The sequence below is a fragment of the Euleptes europaea genome, chromosome 14 (genome assembly GCF_029931775.1).
Source record: "Euleptes europaea isolate rEulEur1 chromosome 14, rEulEur1.hap1, whole genome shotgun sequence".
NCBI lineage: Eukaryota > Metazoa > Chordata > Lepidosauria > Squamata > Sphaerodactylidae > Euleptes > Euleptes europaea.
Window position 1 is genome coordinate 1,070,905 of NC_079325.1, and position 21,590 is coordinate 1,092,494.

The following is a 21,590-nucleotide window of genomic DNA, read 5'->3' on the forward strand; positions in this document are numbered from 1 at the left end:
CCCTCCCCCGCAGGTGCAACTGGACACACTGCCGGGCATGAGTCTCATGGCGGGGAAGGCCTTGAGCTCTGCGCGCATGTCGGACGCTGTGCTGGGCCAGTCGCCGCTCCACGACAGGGAGAGTGCAGGTGAAGGGGGCAGGGTCTGGTGCTGCAGGGTCCCCCAAGGCACAGCCTGGGAGGGGGGAGTGGCCAAGGGTCCTGATTTGGAAGGGTCTCTGGGGCCCTCTGCCACCGCACTTGAGGGCAGTCGCTGCCTGCTCTGTCTTGATGAACAGCCTGTGAAAGAAGATACAGGCTTGTACCTGATGGGTGCTAAAAGTCCACCTTCACCCAACCGGACTAATCTTGGGAATGAGGAAACCCCTCCCTGATGGGGCATGGGCTGCTGGAAGCCTGGTCAGGGTGGGCAGCTGCCTCCTTCCTGTGTGGGGGGGGGAGAGGGCATTTGCACACATTTGTAATTCACTCCACTGACACGTCCGAAGGAAATGTTTGGCAAGTTGCTGGCTGCCCTGTAGCTGAATGGGCCCTGGGAGCTCCGTCCTGCATATGCAACAAGGGTCAGGTTGCACATTCCTCCCCACTTTTTGATATACGCTGTGTCTGGTTTTGCAGAATGTGGGGAGAACTTGGAGGGTGAAGAGCAGCCCAGTCTAGGAGACGGCAGCCAGCATTTGAACACCTCTTGCTACCCCTCCACGTGTATTACTGATGTCCTGCTGAGTTACAAACACCCAGAGATGCCCTTTGGGATGGAGCAGGCTGGGGTCTAGAGAGCAGGCAGGCTACAGTAAGTACTGGGGAAGAACACACGGGTGGGGTGCTTGCAGTAGAGGCAGAGATGCACATGAAATCATGCCCCATGTCTGTCTCTGTTGCTCCCTTTCGATAGGAGCGTGGTGGTTCTTAGGATGCTTTTCATTACTGGTTTTCCCAATTAATGTATTTTATGCTGTGGATGCAAAATCAAGCTTTAATTTTAACCGTAGTGTTTCTATCAAATTTTGTGAGTCAGGTTGGGGGGAAAGATAATGGCTGCAGGCTGGTCCCGTGCCGGGAGAACCCACGTCAAAAACAAGGGCTGTCAAATGGGAAGTGCTTGCACAATTCAGTACCCTCTGGAGTTGGGACTGACCAGAAGCTGAACGTTGTCCAGGCTGGACCTGCTGTGTTCTCCGCTGGCGCTGGTGCCTGGAGACAGGCCTTCATGGGGCAGCTAGGTGCAGGCACCAGCTGCATCCAAGTGGGCTGCAGGTGTCAGGAGAACCAGAAGCAAGCATGGGCTGGCATCGGCGGTCCAGGCGGCCAGTTCTTGGGGTTGAGGAAGCGAGTAGAGTCGGAAGAGAGGATGCAGGTCTCTACCGCTAGTCCCTCTCTGGCAAACTGGATGGGATCAGTATGGAGAAAGGTCTTGGGGTTGCAGCACAGAGCTTGATAAGAATGTTGACTCTGTGTGGCGGCAGTGGGGAAAAAGCAGACTCTGCTGGGGGATTCTTAGGAAAGGGACTGAAACTAAAAGGGCTGGCATGGTTATGCCCTTGTGTCACATCCGGGGCACCCGCATTTATTTGGAACACTGTGTACAGTTGTTGTTGTTGTTGACTTCATTTATAGCCCTTTTTCTCACTGATTGCCGTATCTCAGAAAAGTTATTGCAGAGCTGGAAAAAGGGCAACCTTTGAAGCACCCTCCCTATGAGGAAATGATCAACAGACAGGGACTTCTTAGTTTAGAACAAACATGACTAAGGGGAGGATGCATAATAGAGGTTTATAGAATTATATATGGGGTGGAGAAAGTGAATAGAGATTCCCTCCCTCCCTTTCCCATAATACTGGGATTTGGAGGCACCCATTCAAATTGATTGGCAATAGATTCAGGATGGACAAAAGTAAATACTGCTTTACTCAGTGAATAATGACATTGTGGAATTCGCTACTAGAGGGTGGCCACAAACATAGATGGCTTTGAAAGGGGCTGGGCAGGTTCGTGGAGAAGAGGGCCCTCAGCGGCTGCCTGCTGGCCACGGGGGCTGAAAGCACGGACCTGTGGATGCCGGTGCTGGGCGGGGCGGGGGGGTTAGCCTCAGCCTTGCTGCTGCGTGTTTGGTCCTGCCGGGCAGCTGTGCAGACCAGGATGCTGGACGAGGTGGGCCCTGTCTGGGCTGATCCCACAGGGCTCTTTCTGCAGTTGGGCCTGGAGCACCGCACAGGTGGCCCTGTGGGATGGCACCGAGGAGAAGGGCGGGGCCAGATGCGGTTGTGGGTGTGGCAGCGGGGCATTCCTGACACCCACACTGTCCTGTTTCTTCTTGGCAGGGATGCGGACAGCTGTGCAACAAAAAGGTCCATTTCAAAACGACAGTATCTTGCAGCCTTGCACCAGACGGCCACCGTGCTTCTCCTGGACGGGACACTGACGGCTGCTGCTCCTCCTCCTCTTCCACCTTGGTTCAACAGTGTGCTTGGCCCATTTGGATGTCCCTTTTTGCCATATATGTCTGTGATGCCAGCCATTCTGGAGTCACCAGCGCGCTCCTCGTCTGTAGGCACAGGAGAGACCACATGTATTGAGGGCAGAGAAGCCCCCCCCCCATCAGCAGGCAGCGGGTGCATCTCGGTGGCAGAAGGGGAGAGGAAGGCTGCCTGCTAGCCAGCAATAAACAGATGCTTTCGATGGTGGCCCATCAGGATCTGCCACCCCACCCCCAGTGACCGGCCGAGTGGGGGCAGAGCAGCAGCCCCTGCTGTGCTTGCAGAGAGGACCCAGGAGCAGAGGCCCCAGCCAGGTCCACACTGGCTTTCCTTGGGGGGTTCCCTTCCCTCCCCCTCACCATCGTGGCAGTCCCGCACCTCCCCTCCCCCTGCCCGGCAGTGGTGCAATATTGCTTTTATGTGACTTTCCATTGTTCGCTGTTCTATTTTAGATTTTGCCTTTGAGCTACCGAGTTTCTCTCCTTCCTTCTTTTTTTGAGGTGTACATCTTTTCCTTTCCGATCTTTATGCTTCTGTTTTCTCACCTCCACCCCTTTAGTTTAATGTTGAGAATCTGTGTCTCATTTTTAACTCTCCCCCTGATCATGTAGGAAATTGTTTGGGTAAATATTTTATTAATATTATTATAAATTAATTAACAAAAGGCAAAAGGAACTTGTGCGTGAGAGAACTCTTCCCCTTGGGCCTGAGCACTGCACCTGCCCCCCCACCTGTGCCAGTGATGGAAAGTGGGGGCCGCCCCTGTCCTCCCACCCCCCATCCCCCATCCTTGCAGGACCTTGTTTTCTGTGGCTGATGCAGGTACTGGGGCCTTTGGGAAGTATCTGGTCATCTTTTTTGCCTTTGGGACTTTTGGAAAAGCTACAACAGAGAATTCCTATTTCTGACACTTTTTGGAATAATTTTTTAAAAGAAAAAACCCAGTGCAGGCCCTCCTGCATTTGCACAGAAAAAGTGTGAGGCCAGCCTGGCCGAGGCTCTTCAACTGCCGCTGCCTCTTCTTTGGGGGTTTTGCCTCCTCCGCTGTGGTTTTCCCACTTCCAGGTGCCGAGACCAGAGACCAGCCGGTGGTGGCCACACGCCCCCTGCCCCCTTCTGGGCCCCAGCGTTCGTCCCGGAGCTCCCTTGCCCCCCCCCCAGGAGGGAGGGAGCCGTGTTTGGAGGGGAAGGGCTGACGGTGCCCTGGCCCTCTTCAGCCTCGCTCGAGACTCCTGCTTTGGTTGACCTGACCTCATGTGTGTTCCTGAGAGGCAGCCTCTGCCGCCCGCCCGCCACATCCACACCAGCTGCGCAGGGACTGTCCTGTCGCGCCCTCCGGCAGTATCACACCCGTTTCTTTTTTTTCTTTGTTTTTTTAACCATTGCTTTGTATTGTAGTAATCAATACTTGCAGTATATGTTGAATGTATGATATACTTTGCTATTATTTCTGTTTTGGGGAATGTCCAGAGTATTTTTCTCATTTATGTTGGACTCAAAAACAACAACAAGCCAACCCTGCTTCCCACAAAATCCCACCCCCAGATCTTCAGTCAATCCTTCAATATTTTTTTTTGTGGGTCATTTGCAGCTAGTAACTTAGTTGGACGTGGGATCATGACCAATAAAGCCATGGTTATGCTTGGCTCTCTGCCTGGTCTGGCTTCTCTCTGGTTCCGGGGGGGCACGGGCGGTTGGCCCTCAGTGGGAGAGCAGTGGTGCTCGGGGGTGGGGGGCATTGGATGGCCAGCACCTTGTCCAGCTGTTTGGCTTTGGCATACCTGAGAGCACCAGTCGTCTGCCCGCCCCTACCCCTCAGTGTGTGGCTGACATCAGTGTCTGCCACTGGTGCTGGCTGCCATCAGCACCCCTGTGCCAGACCTCATCTTTGCCAAGGAGGCAGCCTGCTGCACATGCCTTCGGGGAGCACCACAAGGAAGTGTGGCTGGTAGGCACGGTGACTGGTAGGTGCTCAGGCAGCTGGTCCCCTCTGCTGCCACCGTGGGCTGGGGCCCTGCAGGCTACTCCAGCTGAGTATCGATGACGGAAGCATCCAGAGGGCTCTCTTTGGAGGGCTTCAGTTACCGGGGTCCGCTTGGAGTGTTGGGGCTTAGACTCCCTTCCCTTGGAGATGTGCCAGTGCCAAGTCCTGAACATTTTCTTCTGGATTGGTCTTGCATAGGGTAGGTTTCAGTTGGCACTTTAATCTTGGTGGCATTCTCTGGTAGCTTTTATCCATGAGAATCTCTGCTGCTGTTGGAAAATAAAGGCACAAGTTCCTAACCTTTAAAGACAGGGCTCACTGAACGGGAGGGGGGAGAGTGCACAGGAGCTCCAGGGCTTGGGGGGATTTTCAGAGATCAGGGAGGGGACAGGTTGTCAACTGGAGCTGTTTTAGGTGCAGACTCTGGGCTCCCTCGACAGGGACTTCGGTACAGAGCCGGTGCAGCCTTGCTGTTCAGGCCTTGCTTTTGCAAGGGGATGCCCAGGGGGCCCTCCGCCACCTTCTTTTCTTCATGATTGAGTCACAAATGCTTGCTGTGGGTCCATCTGCCCAACACCCAACTGAGCCGATCACATTTGCCTGCCAGAAAGCAAGAAGAGAGTGGCGTGGGCCTCGGCGGATGCAGGCACTGGCCCCCTTCCCACTTTGCCACTTACAGGCTCTTCCAGGTTGGAGTAGGATGGGCAGCTGTATGGCCAAACAAGAAACCCAAAATCATGTGTGTCAACTGCTACAAGCAACCTGAGAGTGGTAAGTCACCGATCGCCCATGGAGGTGATTTCCCTGCTCCTTGGCCACGTTCACTCTAGAACAAACAGTAGCCCCACTTTGTGAGGGATCTCAGGCAGATCCAGAAAGGTGATGTCTGGCTGTCAGTGGGTTTGGTACCAACTGTGCTATCTGGTCCAAGGTTCAGCGCTCCTGAGAAGCTTGGCTTACCGGTCGTCCGTGTTTTGAGTGTGTGATTCCAGCCCCCTCAGCTGTGGAGGCGAACTTGGGAAGTATGACCAGGTGGGCATGTCAGGAGCTGGAGCAGCTTGAGAGGAATTTCGGAGGAGGCTTCTGTTCCTCCTTGTGGCTGGCAGCCGTGATAAACGATGCAGAATAAGCAGCTATAACCCCGTGTCCAAGGATACGGGCATCTCTTGTGCCTCCAGGGTGAGCCACTGGCGTTGTCTTTGGTCTTGTGACGGTATCAAGTCGCAGCTGACTTACGGTGACCCTGTAGGGTTTTCAAGGCAAGAGACATTCAGAAGTGGTTCACCATTGCATAGAGACCCTGGACATCCTCGGTGGTCTCTCATCCAAGTACTAATCAGGGCTGATCCTGCTTAGCTCCCAAGATCCGATGAGGTCAGGCTGACCTGAGCCATCAGATCAGGGCTTGGTCCTGAAATACTTTGCCCAAGGAAGGCTTCTTTACTAGGCCTCTCTGGAAAGTGGTGGAGGGCGGTATTGTGGGGCTGAGTCTTGGGTAGAAGAGGTGACCAGAGGTGACTGTATCTTGGTGCCTTGAGGCTTGCTGTTGGCCCTGCTTGGAAGCAGTGGCAGGTTTGTAGGACCATGGCCAAGCCAAAGGCTCATGCTTGTTGCTCTTCAGGACAGGATAGCCTGAGATAGCTGCTGTAGCTACAGGCTCGTATGGGTCAGTGATCTGGAGCTGGGTGGTGTGCACAGAGGGCAAGGTTCTCAAGGGCTTCTGGGGAACCAGGGGGGGGGGCTCGCAGACCTTCGCTGCTGTCCAGCCAACCCAAGCGGAGGATTTAGGAGATCTTGCTTGGCTGGCAAGTGCTCGGCTGCTTTGGAGTTGGCACTGAGTCTCTGAGGGCTGCCTTGTTTGTTCTACTTTCTCTTGCCAGCCTGCCCCCTGGCTGGGCCTGTTCCCCTGAGCAATGTGTTCGATCCTTGAACTCCAAGCGCCACATAGTCATGGCTTGGGCGTGAATTCCCCCTTTACAGCCCTGACTTATCTCTGGCAATAAACAACCCTCTCCAGTATAAATAGCGGCCAGCAGGGACTGGGCAGCACTTTGGGCAGCAGAAACTGACGACCGGGTTGGGTAAGCGGCTTGCCTGACTCCCTGCCACCTTCTCTGGAGGCATGGTGCCTGAGGAGTGCCATCTCTTGCTTTCTCGCACTGGGAGGCGTGGTTTCTTTTGATAGTCTCTCCTGGATTTCTACTTTAGTGTTCTGTTGGAGGGGTGTGTGTGAAGACAAGGGGCTGCTTTTATGTCACTGCAGGAGCATAAAAGAGTCCCCCCCCCACCCCAAGTCCTGGGTTGGCATGGGGGAGGCTGGCCTGTGCTTGGTGGCCTCCTTTGTAAAGGTGAGACCGATTCACCGAGGGCTCGTGAGCCACTGCAGGAGTTCCGTCCTCTTCCAAACCCTGGCTGCGGCACAGACTCCCTCATCGCTGGGCTGCCAGCTGCCACTGGGGCTTTTGCCTGGCTGTTTTTGGAAGGCAGGCCGGGGCCACTGGGCCTGTGGGGAGCTTTGGTCTGGCTCAGGAGGGCCATTGGGAAGGGTTTGTCCCCAGTGGTTCTTTCCAGGACTTGGCTGGACCAGACACCCGAGTGCACAATCCCAGTTCCACCACCACCACCACCACCACCACCACCACCACTGCTCACATCCCCTGCCTGTGTGTGTGGAGCTTCTGAGGGCTGGCTTTGGGGGTCTCTTTCTCCCTCCCTGCAACTGTATGATTCTTGATCTAGGTAGTATGTGTGTGGGGGGGGGGGGACCAGGGAATTACAGGCTCCATTTTGAAGCTTGCACGCCCTTCCTCGTCCTCAAGAGAGACTTTTCTTCTGGTCCCAGGTTGGAGCATCTCACAAGATGAAAGGCATCGGTGTGACCCTCGCCCTCCTGTTCCTCACAGGTGAGTCTGGATGCCACAGCTTTGGGTGGGGGGGCTGGCACAGGGGGCATCCTTCAGCCTCAGGCCAGCGTGGAAAGTGAGGTGGGCAGTCCAAGACACTGGGGAAAATGTATTGAGGTGGACCAAGGGAGGGAGGATGGGGTCGTGGTGTTTGGGAGGGCAGTAGGGTCAGCGCACAGGGCTGGCCTGGAGGGGTCTGTCTTGGCGTGGCCCACCGCAGGCCCCTCCCCACACGCGGAGCCCCGGGACCGAGGGGTGCATCCTGCTCTGCTCTGAGGCATGCTTCCCGCACAGGAACCCAGGCACGCCACTTCTGGCAGCAAGATGAACCTCCGCCGGACCCCATGGAGCACCTCAAAGAACAGTGGCAGAAATTCCTGGACGCCACCAGGGAGAGCGCCAGCAAGCTGGTGGCCCAGTTGGACGCCTCCAGCCTCAGCCAGCACTTAAAGTGAGTGGTGACTTTGGGCACGGGGGAGGGGGGGCTGAGGGTGCCCGGCGGCTTCTGGCGCTCTGCTTGTGCTGGAGAGGATGCTGTGGCCTTAGGAGGATTGTGGGGAGGGGGGCTGGCTGTGTTGCCTCCCCAGTTAACTGTTTGCGTGCTGCGTGGCTGTTTTGCTTCTCTCTTGTGAAACCTGCCTTGTGCTCAGCACCATAGAACCCGGTTGACTCCACAGCAGACCTTGTCCTCTGTCTTGAGACCAGACAAACGTTTCCAGCAGGCAGCCCTGCTCCCTTTGCCCTCGACTCCCTCCCTTTTTTTGTACCGAATGTTGAGCCTGATGGGGGAAACGGGGGGCAGTCGAAAGGTTGTGCGCACATTTGTGGTATTTGAGTGGGTCCTGATAAGTCGGTTTGGGGAATCAGCGGACACAGGAATATCAGAGGTGCCCCCTGCCGGATCAGGCCGGGGAAGGTCCATTTTGTCCAGCATCCTGCCTCATGACGTGGCCACAGCCAGTTTCTCTGGAGGGCCGGCAACAGGGCATCAAGGCAAAAGCCCTCCCCTGCTATGGTCTCCTAGCAGTGGGTTTCATAGGTATACTTCCTCTGAGCATGGAGGCTCCTTTTATTCACCAGGGCTAGTGGCCACTGATGGACCTCTCTTCCATGAGTCTGTTTACTCCCCCCCTTTTAAAGCCAACTAAGTGAGTGGCCTTCACTGCCTCCACTTACAGTGAATTCCACAATTTAATGACTCATTGAGTCATTCCCACCAACTCCGTTGGGTACCCAGGAGTTCTAGTAGTTTGGGAGAGGAAGAAAACTCTATAGTATCCCTTCCTTAGTTATCTTAGGGGGAAAAAGGCGTGACCCAGACTGTCCTGCCTCTTGCTGTGGGAAAGGTGCTTCAACCCCTTGACCATTTTGGCTGCTCTCTTCTGCACTTTATCCAGCTTCACAACGTCCTTTTTGAGTTACAGCAGCCAGAACTGTACACAGTATTCCAACTGAGTCTTCACAATAGTATTTTATTTTTGATACATTTCCTAATAGCCCCCACCACAGAGCTTTGCCTTTGTCACCGCAGCTACATATCGATTTGACCATTTCCTCAAGTTATCTCCTCCAGTCGCTAAGATACAAACATCAGACGAGCCCTGCTGGATCAGACCAGTGAGGATTCATCTATTCCAGCATCCTGTTTCTTACAGTGGCCAACCAGTTCCTCTGGAGGACCAAGAAGCAGGGCATAGAGGCCGAGGCCTTCCCTTAATGCTGCCTCCTGGCACCAGTATTCAAAGGTTGACTGCCTCTGAATGTGAAGGTTCCCCTTAGTCGCCATGGCTAGTAGCCACTGAGAGACCTCTCCTCCATGGCCATCACTACATCCTCTGGCAGCAAATTCCACATTTTAATCACTTGTGTAAAGAAGTGTTTCCTTTTGTCTGTCCTGAATCGACTACCCATAAGCTTCATTAAATGCCCTCGAGTTTGGGGAGAGGGAGAAAAAATTATTTCCGAGATATGATGACCAGAAGATCTCTTTCCCTGGCAGCCCCCGACAGGGAGGGTGAGAGGCGTTTGCTAGAGATGGCCAGCTGGGAGATCATAAATGAAATAATTCAGTAAAGACCAACTGGGGTAATAACTTGGTTGGTTTCCCTCAGCTAGGCTAGGCTATGCTGGGCGTAGACAGAATGAGTCTTCTTTTACTGGCAAGAGCCCCCCCCCCCCCCAGAAAGGCTAACTGACCTCCCTGGCTGTCACAGCCCAGTTACACCAGGTGTCTGAAGGGATCAAGTGTCCCCCCACACCCAGCTGGAGCACCTGAACATCAGTGACTGCTGGCTTTCAAGCCCCATCCTGGCCAGGGTAGCCCCAGGCCCTAAGTCTGCCCTCTTTCCTCCCTCTAGCATGGATCTGGCTACCAAGGCGGAGATGATGGCTGCCGTGGTTGGACAGGTCCAGGAGCACATGGCCCCCGGCTACCAAGCGATCAAGGAACGCCTGCATGCCGATTACCGGGATCTGACGACGGACCTGGAGCCCATCCGGGCCAAGATCAAGCCCATGATGGATGACCTCCACACGAAACTGTATGAGGAGGGGCAGGCTTACTACGCCAAGCTGAAGCCGCTGGTGCAGGAGTGGCGTCAGAGCGTGCACCAGGACATGGAGGTGCTGCAGAGCAAGGTGGAGCCCGTCGCTGCTGAGGCCCGGGACAAGGTGCGGGTGCTGGTGGCCGACTTCCGCCAGAAAGCGAATCCCTACTTGGAGGAGATGCGGCAGGCAGTGAGGCAGAAGCTGGAGCTGGCCAAGGAGCGGGCCGGGACCCGCTTGCAAGAGTTCCACGCCATCCTCCAGGAGCAACTCAGCAACTTGCGCGAGGCTGCGGCCCCATTGGTGCAGGGCATCCGTGAGCGGATTGGGCCAGCCTTGAAGGACTTGCAGGACCGCATGGTGACCTGGATGACCGCCATGCAGAAGCACCTGGAGCAGCAGCAGCAGCAGTCCTAGAGGGCGACCCGCCCGCTCTTCCCGGCGGACCTTCGGGCCGGGCGCCTGGGCCGCCTCTCTCTGTCTCCCTCCAGCTGGTGTCAAATAAATGCCATGCACAGGAGGGACTTGGCGTGCCGTGTGTCTGCTTCTGGGTGGGAAGAAGAGGGGAGAGCAGGGCTTGGGGGCAGACCCCTTTTCTTGCTGGGACAAGGGCCACTGCCAGACTGGGGAGCTCTTGGCTGGCTCAGGGTGCACGAAGGGGGGCGGGCTGGGGCTGCCCTTCCCATCAAATGCCTCAGGCACTGGCTTTTGTTGCACGGAGGGGGCACTTTTCAGCAGGGCTTGTGAAGCTGCATCTTTCTCTCTCCCCCAGCCCCAGCCGGGTTCCCAGCAAGTCACTCCCAGACACACAATTGTTCCAGGGGCTTTACTGAAGTGGGAGGAGAACACACCGGGTGGGCCAGAGAGCAGTGGCCAGCAGTTGGGCTCCCTCCTCACTGAGGCATCTATCAGCTCCTTGATCCTGCCCCAGATATTGACTTTCTGCTCCCGCAGCATGCACGGGGCTCCCGCAACCACCCAATGATAGGCTCCAGGGCCTGCTGGAGGAGAGAGGAGAGGCTGCTGTGCGCAGGCCTTCCCGGGTTCCGCCTGCAAGTCCCCTCCCACACCCTTTTCACATGTGCAACCCTGCCTCTGGGAGCTGGGCCAGCATGGGTGGGGCAAAGGGAGCTGAGGCAGCTGTGGTGGTGTGAGAGCAGGAGACAGATCTGCTAGAGAGTTCCAGGTTAGACCAACACGCCAAGGTCTTTCTAGAGTGAAAGAATTCACTACGAGGGTGATGATGGATGCTCCTGGACCATTCCCACTCACCTGCAGGGAGTGTGCCATGTTTGTTTTCCTCCCTGAGGACAAGATGGACTTCACCTGTCAGAAGTGTGAGTTGCTAGGGTGCTTAGAGGACAAGGTTCAGAGCCCAGAGGAAAGGATTGCCACTCTACATGACATCAAGGAAGGGGAGGGTTTTATTAACAGCAGCCTCGAGGTCCTGCATAGGGAAGGGGCAACAGTGTGGTTGCCTGCCCTAATGAGACTCCTCAGAGCGCCACAGCACATCCGTATAGGCGTCGAGCGAGACGGAACTCAGTGCCATTAAAACTCAGGAATCGGTTCCAGGCCCTTACAGTGGTGGAAGAGCCGGAAACACTGCCAGCGGAGAATCACAAACACAAGGAAGACAGAGGGAGGAGAACGGGGGACACGAAGAGATGGCACTGGAAGGAAAAGGAAGGTGTTGGTTGTAGGTACTGCTCGTACCTTTTCAGGGTCCATGGCCAGTCCTTGGTGAGAAATTAGGAAGCAGAGAGTAGGAATCAATGGTCAGTTTTCTCAATGGAGGGATGTGAGCAGTGGGGTCCCTCAGGGATCTGTGTTGGGACCGGTGCTTTTCAACCTGTTCTTCAGTGACCTGGAGTTGGGGGTGAACAGCGAAGAGGCCATGTTTGCAGATGACACCAAATTATTTAGGGTGGTTAAAACAAAATCAGACTGTGAAGAGTGCCAAAAGGATCTCTACAAACTGGAAGAATGGGCATTAAAATGGCAAATGAGATTCAATGTGAGCAAGTGTAAAGTGATGCATATTGGGACCAAAAATCCCAACTTCACATATACACTGATGGGATCTGTGCTGGCAGCGACAGACCAAGAAAGGGATTGTGAGCTCTGGGCTCGCCATACAAATCCCACAAACCACTTCTAGGCAAGTTCTCCGTGGAAAGATGATTTAATGGAAAATATACTGCAAGATACAGAAACCACTTGGAAATTGCAAGGACACTAATGAGGGGAAATTCTAAGGGTACAAAGGATAAAAGTCAGAGGGAATATTCTGGACGAGTACGGGTTGCTACAGCAACTTTCTGATAACGTGTTCTTCCCAGAGTAGGAACACACAACAACCTCAGATCAGAATAACAGCTTGGCCTTGAAACTGCACCTGGCATAACCATTGAATACCAGGCCTGTAGAGGGGCCTGACATTCTGCCCCCTCTAAGACCCCCCTCCCCCTCCCATGTCCGACGGGGAGGGACGATCCGGGTATGATGCATGGAACTGGCGAATTAACCAGGGGGCGTAGACGTGGTGGTGAGCAATCCATTCATCGTAAACAGGGCCAAAGTGTTTCCAACGAATGAGGTATTGGAGCCCCCTTCCCCTGTGGATACGGGAGTTGAGGATTTTGGAAACTTCGAAGTGTTTTTCCCCCCCATGGTAGGTATTTCCAGAGAAACTTCTGGATGCCATCAAGGCGAAGGAATATGTGGCTTCAGGAGGCTGACATGAAACACAGGATGGACTTTCCTCAAAGCTTTGGGCAGGGAGAGTTCCATGGTTACTTTGTTGATGATTCTGGATATGGGAAAAGGTCCTATGAATTTTTCACTCAGTTTTTTACACAGGTTAAGGGACCGGAGGTTTTTAGTGGACAGGTACACTAGATCCCCCACCTTAAATTCCCAACCAGGCGAACGATGTCTATCTGCTTGGATCTTGTATTTTCGTTTCGCTCATTCCAGATTTTTTTGTAACCAGGGCCAAGTGGTCTGAATTGCCTGGACCCATTCTGTAATGTCGGCACCTCCCTCCTCCCCCGAGACGTCAACACTGCCCAGAGGACCAAACTCTCTTGCATACACTGCATAGAACGGGCTAAACCCGGTAGACTAATGCACAGCATTATTATAAGCATATTCTGCAAAAGGTCGACCCAGTCATCCTGATGGTAATTGACATAACATCGCAAATAACACTCCAAAACAGCATTCACCCTTTCGATTTGGCCATCCATCTGGGGGTGAAATGCACTTGACAGTCCCTGCTCCACCCCCACCAGCTTGAGAAAAGCCCTCCAAAACTTGGCTACATATTGTACCCTGCAGTTGGAAATTATCTTGCGTGGAAACAAATGATATTTAAAGACATGTGACACAAACAGGCTAATTTTGGGGCGGATGGCAAGCCTGAACAAGGAATCAGGTGTACTTGCTTGGAAAACAAATCTGTAACCACCCATAGTACCATCTTCCCTCTACTGAGAGGAAGATCTGTCATAAAGTCCATAGCAATTACTTCCCACGGCTTTGAGGGCGTCTCCAACGGCTGCAGTAAGCCGGGGGGCTTCCCTGGGGGTCGTTTGGCGACAGCACAAGTGGGACAACTGCGAATGAAGGAATCTCAGTCTCATCTCATTTTGGGCCACCAAAACTGCCTGCGGAGCAGGTGTAGTGTCTTAACAAAGCTGAAATGTCCTGCCAACTTTATTCCATGGGCAAAACCCAACACCTCCACCTGAAGTACTTCAGGCACATATAACTTAGCATCTTTGAACCACAGCTTCCCCCGCTTAACAAGATTCCCCGGGAGGACGTTGTTAGATTGCTCCATTAGCCATCCCTGGATTAATGTGTTCCTGAAGGAATCAGGCAATCTCTCCAAGAGGGGAGTGTCGGTGGTCGGGAGTTTGGAGGACTCCTCGGGAGTTGGGCTTGGACTCGATTCACTAGTTGACTGCGGTACAGGGAGGGGGGCAAGCATCTCAATAGCCCATTGCGTTTGGGCACGAGTCTGTACGGCTAACGTGGGTGTCACGCCCCTCTGTGCGGGAGTGAAAAGGGACTCCATGGGGCATTCCACTCTGCTCGGGTATTGGGGAAGCCGGGATAAAGCATCCGCAAGTTTATTTTGTTTCCCGGGGACATGGCGCAGTACAAACTTGAACTTACAAAAGAAATCTGCCCATCTCACTTGTTTGGCAGAAAGTTTGCGAGTCCCTGTTAGGGCTTTTAAGTTCTTGTGATCAGTCCAAACCTCGAAGGGGGAGTCTGCCCCCTCTAAAAGAATGAATAAGGCTTGGCTTCCTGTTCTAAAAAACCTCCAGACTAACAAAGACAACATTCAACAATAGCCATGCAGATTAGCTTTGGATTACACACATTAACAGATCACTTCAGGATACAATGGTTCCATATTAACATACCATACCATCATTAGCACATTATCTTGATACTTACAGGACAATGATTAGCACATTACTTTTGCAGGACAATACTCAGCTCAAACCCACCCCTTTCTGACTATATATTACCCTTCCTACACCCTTGACACTGAGAGACACTGTCCTTCAGTGTTACTACTCTGAAGATGCCTGCCACAGTTGCTGGCAAAAAGTCAGGAAAGAAAATTCCAAGACCATGGTTACACAGCCCGGATATCCTACAAGAACCAATGAACTCTGACCGTGAAAGCCTTCGACAATATTCTAATTAGGAACGTTTTACCAGTTCCTCCTGGTGCATCAAGAAGATAGTGTGTCCAACAGATGGCGCTGTCTTTCAAAAAAAGCATGTTTTTACCTGTCACAGGTGACATCTATATAATATAGGTATATAAAAACACGCGCGTATTCGAATGCAACGTTGTGTCAAAATTTCAAAGCAATCGGTGAAGAACTTTCAGAGATTTAAGATTTTGAACAAACGAACATTTACATTTTTATTTATATATATAGAAAGAAGAAGATAGATGTAGGTGATTCCCTGCTGAGGGGTATGGAAAGTCATATGTCCAGGCCTTCCTCGCCCAGCACTGAGACATTTGTGGCCAGCTTGGCCTGGTGGGAGGCAGCGATTTCAAATCCCCTGCTAGCAGCAGTGCACTGGGGGGGGGGGGGTGCTGCACAGGGGTTGCCCCACCTGGTGAGCACTGAGAAGCCCCCCCACCCCCCCTAGCAGACCTGTTCTTTCTGATCCCCTAGAGCTGGGGGATGAAGCTTTCCTGGTCAGTTTCTGGGGCTATTTGGCCAAACTTCAGCAGGGGTCCTGGCAGGGAGCATCAGCTGCTTGCCTCCCATCCTGGGGAAGGATTGCTTAAGGAGAGAGTAGAGAAATCTCCCTCTCTGGCAGCCAGGGCCAGGGTTGCCCTTTTGGCAGGGAAGACTGTTTGCCGGGCCCTCTCCAGACTTGGCTGAGGTCTCTTTGTCTGCCAGTCCACCTCCCAAGGAGTCCTGCTGCATGTGGCTTTCTGTTCCCTTGTCAAAGAGGCCCTTGGAAGAGAGCCTGTATAGCACAAGGGATGCCGCCCAGTGATGGAAAGACGTCAGGTCCTTGGAGCCAGGCATAGATTCCATGCCCAGGCTCTAGGGTTGCCAACTTCCAGGCACTAGGTGGAGATCTCCTACTATTACAACTGATCTCCAGCCGATATAGATCAGTTCACCCGGAGAAAATGGCTGCTTTGACCATTGGACTCTATGGCATTGAAGTCCTTCCCCTCCCCAAACCCCACCTTGCTCAGGCTCTGCCCCAAAACCTCCCGCCGGTGGCAAAGCGGAACCTGGCAACCGTACCAGGCTCTGACTCATGCCATGGTTTAGGGCAGGGTCCATCAATACAACTAGCCAGGATAAGTGAAGGGAACCTCCATATCCAGAGGCAGTCAACCTCTGCATCTCAGTTATAGTATCCTCCAGGCCCAGTGTGTAGTTAAGCTTTCCTGCCCAGCTAGTCAGCACAAGTTGGACTCCAGTGGCTTCAACAGTTGACTTCTTTGCTCCTTCCAATGGGGAAGACACACTACTCACTGGCCAACTACAACCAACACACACTGAACTAGAACTAAGTGAGGCCCCTCCCATCCTGGCCTTGAAAGGGGGAACGGAAACTAGTTTTTTTGGGGGGGCTCCCTTAAAGGTGTACACACACATAGGTCACAACAGTGCTAGAGCCCTGTTGCCAAGGGGACACCATCGCAAGCCCCCTCTGGCACAGCTGATGTCACTTGGACTTTTTTTTTTGCTTCCTTTAAAATATTTAGATGCCCACCTTTTTGTCCTGAGCATCTCAAGTCCCAAGGCAGATGGCAGCGATATAAAAACTGCTTGATAAATATATATTTAAAAATACAAAACATAAACAAATTACCTCCTCCCCCCTCCCCAGGGTATGAATTCAGGAGGGACAAGCATGAGGCAGCAAGGCGAGCAGCGCTTCGGGCAATCCAGGTTCACACTCCACCAGTCACCGTAGCAGAATATCTGCCATGCTTTTTGGAGCTGGAACGCCTGAAAGGGGGTTGTAGGCAGCTCAGTCGGCAGCACAAGAGCGGGGACTGGACGGTCAGCTGAAGTTCCTTGTGTCAGTTGTGGGGGGCGGGGGGGGGTTGTCCTAACGAACTGGTTCCAGATTTGATTCCTGGAAGGGCTTTTCATCTGGGTTACAGTGATTCATGTTGCTGTTTAGATTTTGACCTTCTCCTGCCACTTGGCTCACTTGCTGGAGCCGTCTGGAGTATTTAGGTTTGCAGCTCTCTCCCCTAGATTGGTGAATTCATTGGGTGAAGAAAGCTGGTGAATGAGCAGTCCTGGCTCACAGTAGGGGCTGGACGAGATGGCCTTTTTGCTCCCTTCCAGGATCCTGTTGCAGGCACACACACACCCTCCCCCCACCCACCCACCCACCCATTCCAGGGAGTAGGGTTACCAGGTCCCTCTTCTCAACCGGCGGGCGATTTTGGGGGCAGGGCCTGAAGAGGGCAGGGTTTGGGGAGGGACTTCAATGCCATAGAGTTCAATGGCCAAAGCGGCCATTTTTCTCCAGGTGATCTGATCTCTATCAGCTGGAGATCAGTTGAATTAGCCGGAGATCTCCTGCTAGTACCTGGCAGTTGGCAACCCTACCAGGGAGCCAGGGATGTCCTGGGAAAAGGCAGGGGCATTTATAAGGCAGCATCTGGGGATCACCTTGAGGAGCAGAGGGCAACTGCCTCAAGGAGCCGAGTCACCCTTCTGGCGACCCTTCGGGCAGTCTCCTCCCCGGAATTCTGCCCTGCAAATCTGCCTGGCCTTGGACTGTGATCTCAAGATAACAGAGCCCAGGCAGACCAGGGAGCAGAAGCGGTGGCCCTTGGGCTGGTTTCTAAATCAAGGGGAATGTGGGATTCCAGCTCAGCTGCACACCCAGCAGGGCTGGGGTCCCAGCGGTGTGGGGACGTGCTGGTTGGGGAGAGAAGAGCAAGCGAGACCTGCTCAGCGGCAAGTTGCACACACCATGGGGTGGGAGGGCGCCACTGGGGAAAGGAGCACAGTGATTTTGTGCAGCTGATTCTGCTTGGTCTCCTGGGGGCTCAGGCTGGCATTGCCACACCCAGACAAAGGGATTAGCTTGTGTGCGGCGTGACGTGATCTGCAGGGCGATTCTGCTGATGGCGGGGCAGGCACTTTGGATGCTGCCGTCACCAGGCCAGCAGATGCCAGGGCCAAAGTTTGCATTGCTCAAAGGCCGCAAAAGGGTACTTTAGCCCCTGAGGCAGGAAGCAGATGGTGGGGATGGGCCAGAAGGCTGCTGGCTCCCAGCTTTACCCAAGCCCCGAGGTATTTAATGTTTTGGGGTGACGATTGTACCAGAGAACTGAACCCTGGCCTGGCCCTTTTTAGAAGGCCAACACAGATGAGTGGGCCCCACATGCCAATGGGACATCTCAGCACATGTGCTTGGGCACTTGGCGTGCTGAGTTTTAAAATTAGGCTTATTTAACTGAATTTTTAATTAACTGGGCCAAAACGTGTATGCATGGGAACTACCTACGTGTGAAAACGTACTCAACAGGTGTGTACCATTTGCCTCCTAATACTTTAGAGAATTTCTAGGTGGGGGCGGAGCAAGGCCTATGGGCACAGTTCCTCTCTGGGGCCTGCCACTCACTTAACATGAAAGCCAGGCTCTTCCCTTTGGAGGTTTGTGGCACAGGGCACTAGAACAGATCTGCCACATGTTTGTGCCTCTGTTTTCTTGCTCTAGTAAAAAGCCTGAGGCTGAATCCACACACGCCACTTATTCAGCCTTCCCTTGTTGCTGGTGCTACTTGGGCGAATTCAGAAAAGCAGTTCGAAATGGACTAGCTGTAAGCACTTGTTCCCGATGCACTCTCACAAGCAACACTCGTAGACAGGTAATCCAAAGAAGAGTTGACTTTAATGGAGATCATACAGGTATACAGAGCTTGCAATGATACAAAAGGCAGGAATGGGGCAAAAGGGACATACAGCAGACTATATGGAGTAACAGGTCATATCAAGATAGCACAGGTTGGCATGGAAACCCTCAGTCCAACGGGCCAGACTCCCACGAGCTTCAAAGCCAGAGAGGAATGAATTCGTTAGGAAAACAATCCTTGAGCAAAGCAGAGTATCTATGAGAAACCAAAACTATCCCTAAACACAGAGAGCAGGCCTGACACTAGCATCAGGTGCCAGACTTGATTGACAGCGAAGGACAATTGTGTCTCAATCTTCCTGTTTGTTACAATGCATGAGTGAGTTCAAGTTTAGCAGCTTTGCAGAACATACATTCCAAAATCAACATTAGTTGGGAGATGCATTTGATGCACGGAAAAAGAGGCAGAGCAGGGGGGTCTACCTATGCAAAGTTATGTTCCCAGTGTTGTTGGTAGAGTTGCCAGGTCCCTCTTTGTCACCGGCGGGAGATTTTTGTGGTGGAGCCTGGGGAGGGCGGGGTTTGGGGAGGGGAGGGACTTCAATGCCATAGAGTTCAATTGCCAATGCGGCCATTTTTCTCCAGGTGATCTGATCTCTATCGGCTGGAGATTAGTTGAATTAGCAGGAGATCTCCTTCTACTACCTGGAAGTTGGCAACCCTAGTTGTTGGGAATGGACATTTTGATATTACAAGAACTCTCTAAGCATGCACTCAACACCAAAAAAGGAAAAAAGCACCCCTTAGCCAAAGGATTGCATGCAGGGCAGATAACCTGTGCGGAAGCCATCAAGGAAAGCTACCTGGCTGCTGGTTTCTGACCCAGCCAGGCCTCGAGATTTCCCCCCTTCACATCCCAAAACTTCTAGTGAGCAACAGAATGTGATTAGGCCTGACAAGGAAGGCGCTGGGGCTCAACCCAACTGGAGACTGTGCCCTCCCAACCTTCTACATGTAGCCCTGACACAGACCGCTAGGGCTAGCATGGGAAGATGAGTCCGCATTGGAGGAGGACCTGCCCCTGAGCCCTGCCCTGGCAGACTCTCCCTGCGAGGCGGATGCCTCAGTGCCTCCCCCCATGGGAACCTTTGCCGGGACCGGCACTGCCCCCAGAGCCAGCAGGGCCCTCAATCCAGGAGGCCCCTGCTTGGACCCACTTGCTGCCAGACCTGCCAGGATCTCCCCCAGCAGCAGAGGAGGCAAGAGTGAGGGCCGAGGCCTGGACCAGGCGCAGGACTGTACGCCTGGCAGCCTGAAGCCTCCCCTCTGCCAAGGCAGCAGGAGAAGAAACCAGTGGGTATCTGTGGCTTCTACGCCCTGCTGCTGCCGCCGCTCATGAGTGGAGAAGCTGACTCAGCTGGCCAGATGAACCTCATGCTGGACCCGGCCTCGCCTGCGGTAAAGCTGGAGCCAGCGTGGGATCAGTGTGGCCAGCAACTCTGCTGATGCGCCGCGTGCCAGCCGTGGGAGGCCTCTGAACTGGGCAACCTTTGGATCTGACGGCTGAGCCTGCCTGCCAGGCTCTGCTGCTACAAAGCTCTGTGTGTGCCCAGGACTGTGCCTCCAGCCTGGCGGGCAGGAAGGGCAGTCTGCGTATGCACAGAGAAGCGAATGCTATGCTCCCATTGTACTGCTATGGCCTGGGATATAAATGGCCTGTGGAATGTGTGAGGGGGGGAGTTATACCCAGTAATCACAGGTGAGTTCTGGCGGCCATGTGTGTGTGTGTGGGTGCGTCAAATAGATTCTGCATCACCGACTCCTATGGCCAGAGGAATCTCGTACATTTCTAGCCCCCATCCCAACCTTCATGGATCTGACAGCAGCAAATGGCAGAAGGGGCTCAGGTGGTTCACACACCCCCAGGCAACGTCAGACCACAGCCTGGAGCCTCCCCCAGCTGAAAGCTTGGCGTCACTTGCTTCCTACCTATGAGCAGGAGCTAAATTGGCCCTAGGGTTGCCAACCTCCAGGTAGTAGCTGGAGATCTCTTGTTATTACAACTGATCTCCAGCTGATAGGGATCAGTTCACCTGGAGAAAATGGCCACCATGGCAATTGGACTCTATGGCACTGAAGTCCCTCCCCAAACCCCACCCTCCTCAGGCTTTGCCCCAAAACCCTCCTGCTGGTGGCAGAGAGGGACCTGGCAACCCTAACTGGCCCATCCATTCTGGAAGCCTTTTGAAGGTGGGCCACAGTCCCTACGGATGACACGCTACACACCCACCCTGCTCTTCTTTCGAGGGGTGGAGCCGGGCGACGCAGGCAAGCCCTGCTCCTCAGCACTGGCCCCCGCCAGGGCCCTGATGTGCAGGATGCACCCCCCCCCAAGCAGAGGCTGCAGAAAGCAAAGCGTTATCCAAAACCCAAAGTCGTGTGTAAACACCCTTCAGTAAGACCAGCCAAAATAACACAAGATGGTGTGCCACAAACTCTGGAGTTCTCGTCAGGGTGGAGGTTGAAAAACACTGCCTGGGGTAGAAACCCTCTCCGCCCCTGATCAGAAGGACCCTTGCCTGCACCCCCAGCAGGCTCCTGCCTTCCTTCACCTATCCCCACCCCCACCAGCCCATAAGTGGTGTTTGGCAGGGGCTGGGAGTCTCCCCCCTCCCCAGTTGCCCCAACCCTCCTCCTCCTCATCCAGCAGATAAGTCTGGACCCGTGTCAGCATCCTGGCCCTCCACGTCTGTCCGCAGCTGCTAAAGTCCAAGTGCTCAGGATGTGTCACCGCCTGCCTGCGTGGAAGTAGGAGAGGCCCTTGCAGGGCTATAAATCTGGACGGGCAGAGCAGGGCAGCAGAACAAGAGCGGCAGCCACCAGCACCCAGGTGAGCAGTCTGGAAGGGGGGTGGGGCTGGGCTGCGGGGGCCGGGGGCTGCTGCGCGGTGGGGATTGCGGGGTGTGCTGAGGAGCAGAGCCAGCGGGAAAGGTGGAGACCCCGTTAGATCGGCATTGCGTGAAATGATGCCAAGGAGGGGCTTCGTGGCTGAGCACCTGGTGGGCACGAGGAAGGTCCCCCCCCCCAGGTTCCAGCACCATCTGTCTCCCCAGAGGAGACGAGAAGGGCCTCGCAGGCCCAGGTCTGGCCTCAGTCGACAGAAGACCGCCTCCGGTGTCCAGTGGAGGGGGAACCGGAGCAGGCCTATAGCCCCGGCATCTGCATCTCAGGGGCAACCTTTTGTCTCTTTCACAGAGCTCTCCCAATCCTGAAGCAATCCCCGCAAGAGAGG

General features: G+C 54.1%; 2 protein-coding genes across 2 annotated transcripts in view; both read left to right on the forward strand.

Moving 5' to 3' along the window:
• Positions 1 to 2,393, forward strand: part of SIK3 (SIK family kinase 3) — a 100,405-nt gene extending 98,012 nt beyond the window's left edge. The window contains exons 23-25 of the mRNA XM_056860427.1: positions 14 to 128; positions 618 to 792; positions 2,321 to 2,393. Of these exons, the coding sequence (XP_056716405.1) occupies positions 14 to 128; positions 618 to 775 (273 nt within the window). The 3' untranslated portion in view covers positions 776 to 792; positions 2,321 to 2,393. The remainder of the gene's footprint in view (positions 1 to 13; positions 129 to 617; positions 793 to 2,320) is intronic.
• Positions 2,394 to 7,320: 4,927 nt separating this feature from the next.
• On the forward strand, positions 7,321 to 10,324 carry APOA1 (apolipoprotein A1). The gene is made up of 3 exons (XM_056860441.1): positions 7,321 to 7,363; positions 7,658 to 7,814; positions 9,721 to 10,324. Exons 1-3 carry the CDS (start codon positions 7,321 to 7,323, stop codon positions 10,322 to 10,324), a joined length of 804 nt encoding a protein of 267 aa, XP_056716419.1.
• The last annotated feature ends 11,266 nt before the right edge of the window (positions 10,325 to 21,590 follow it).

Coding starts and splice junctions, on each gene's coding strand:
- APOA1 (XM_056860441.1), top strand. CDS start 7,321: ATGAAAGGCATCGGTGTGACCCTCGCCCTCCTGTTCCTCACAG. Junction 7,364..7,657: donor CGCCCTCCTGTTCCTCACAG/GTGAGTCTGGAT, acceptor CTTCCCGCACAG/GAACCCAGGCACGCCACTTC. Junction 7,815..9,720: donor AGCCTCAGCCAGCACTTAAA/GTGAGTGGTGAC, acceptor TCCTCCCTCTAG/CATGGATCTGGCTACCAAGG.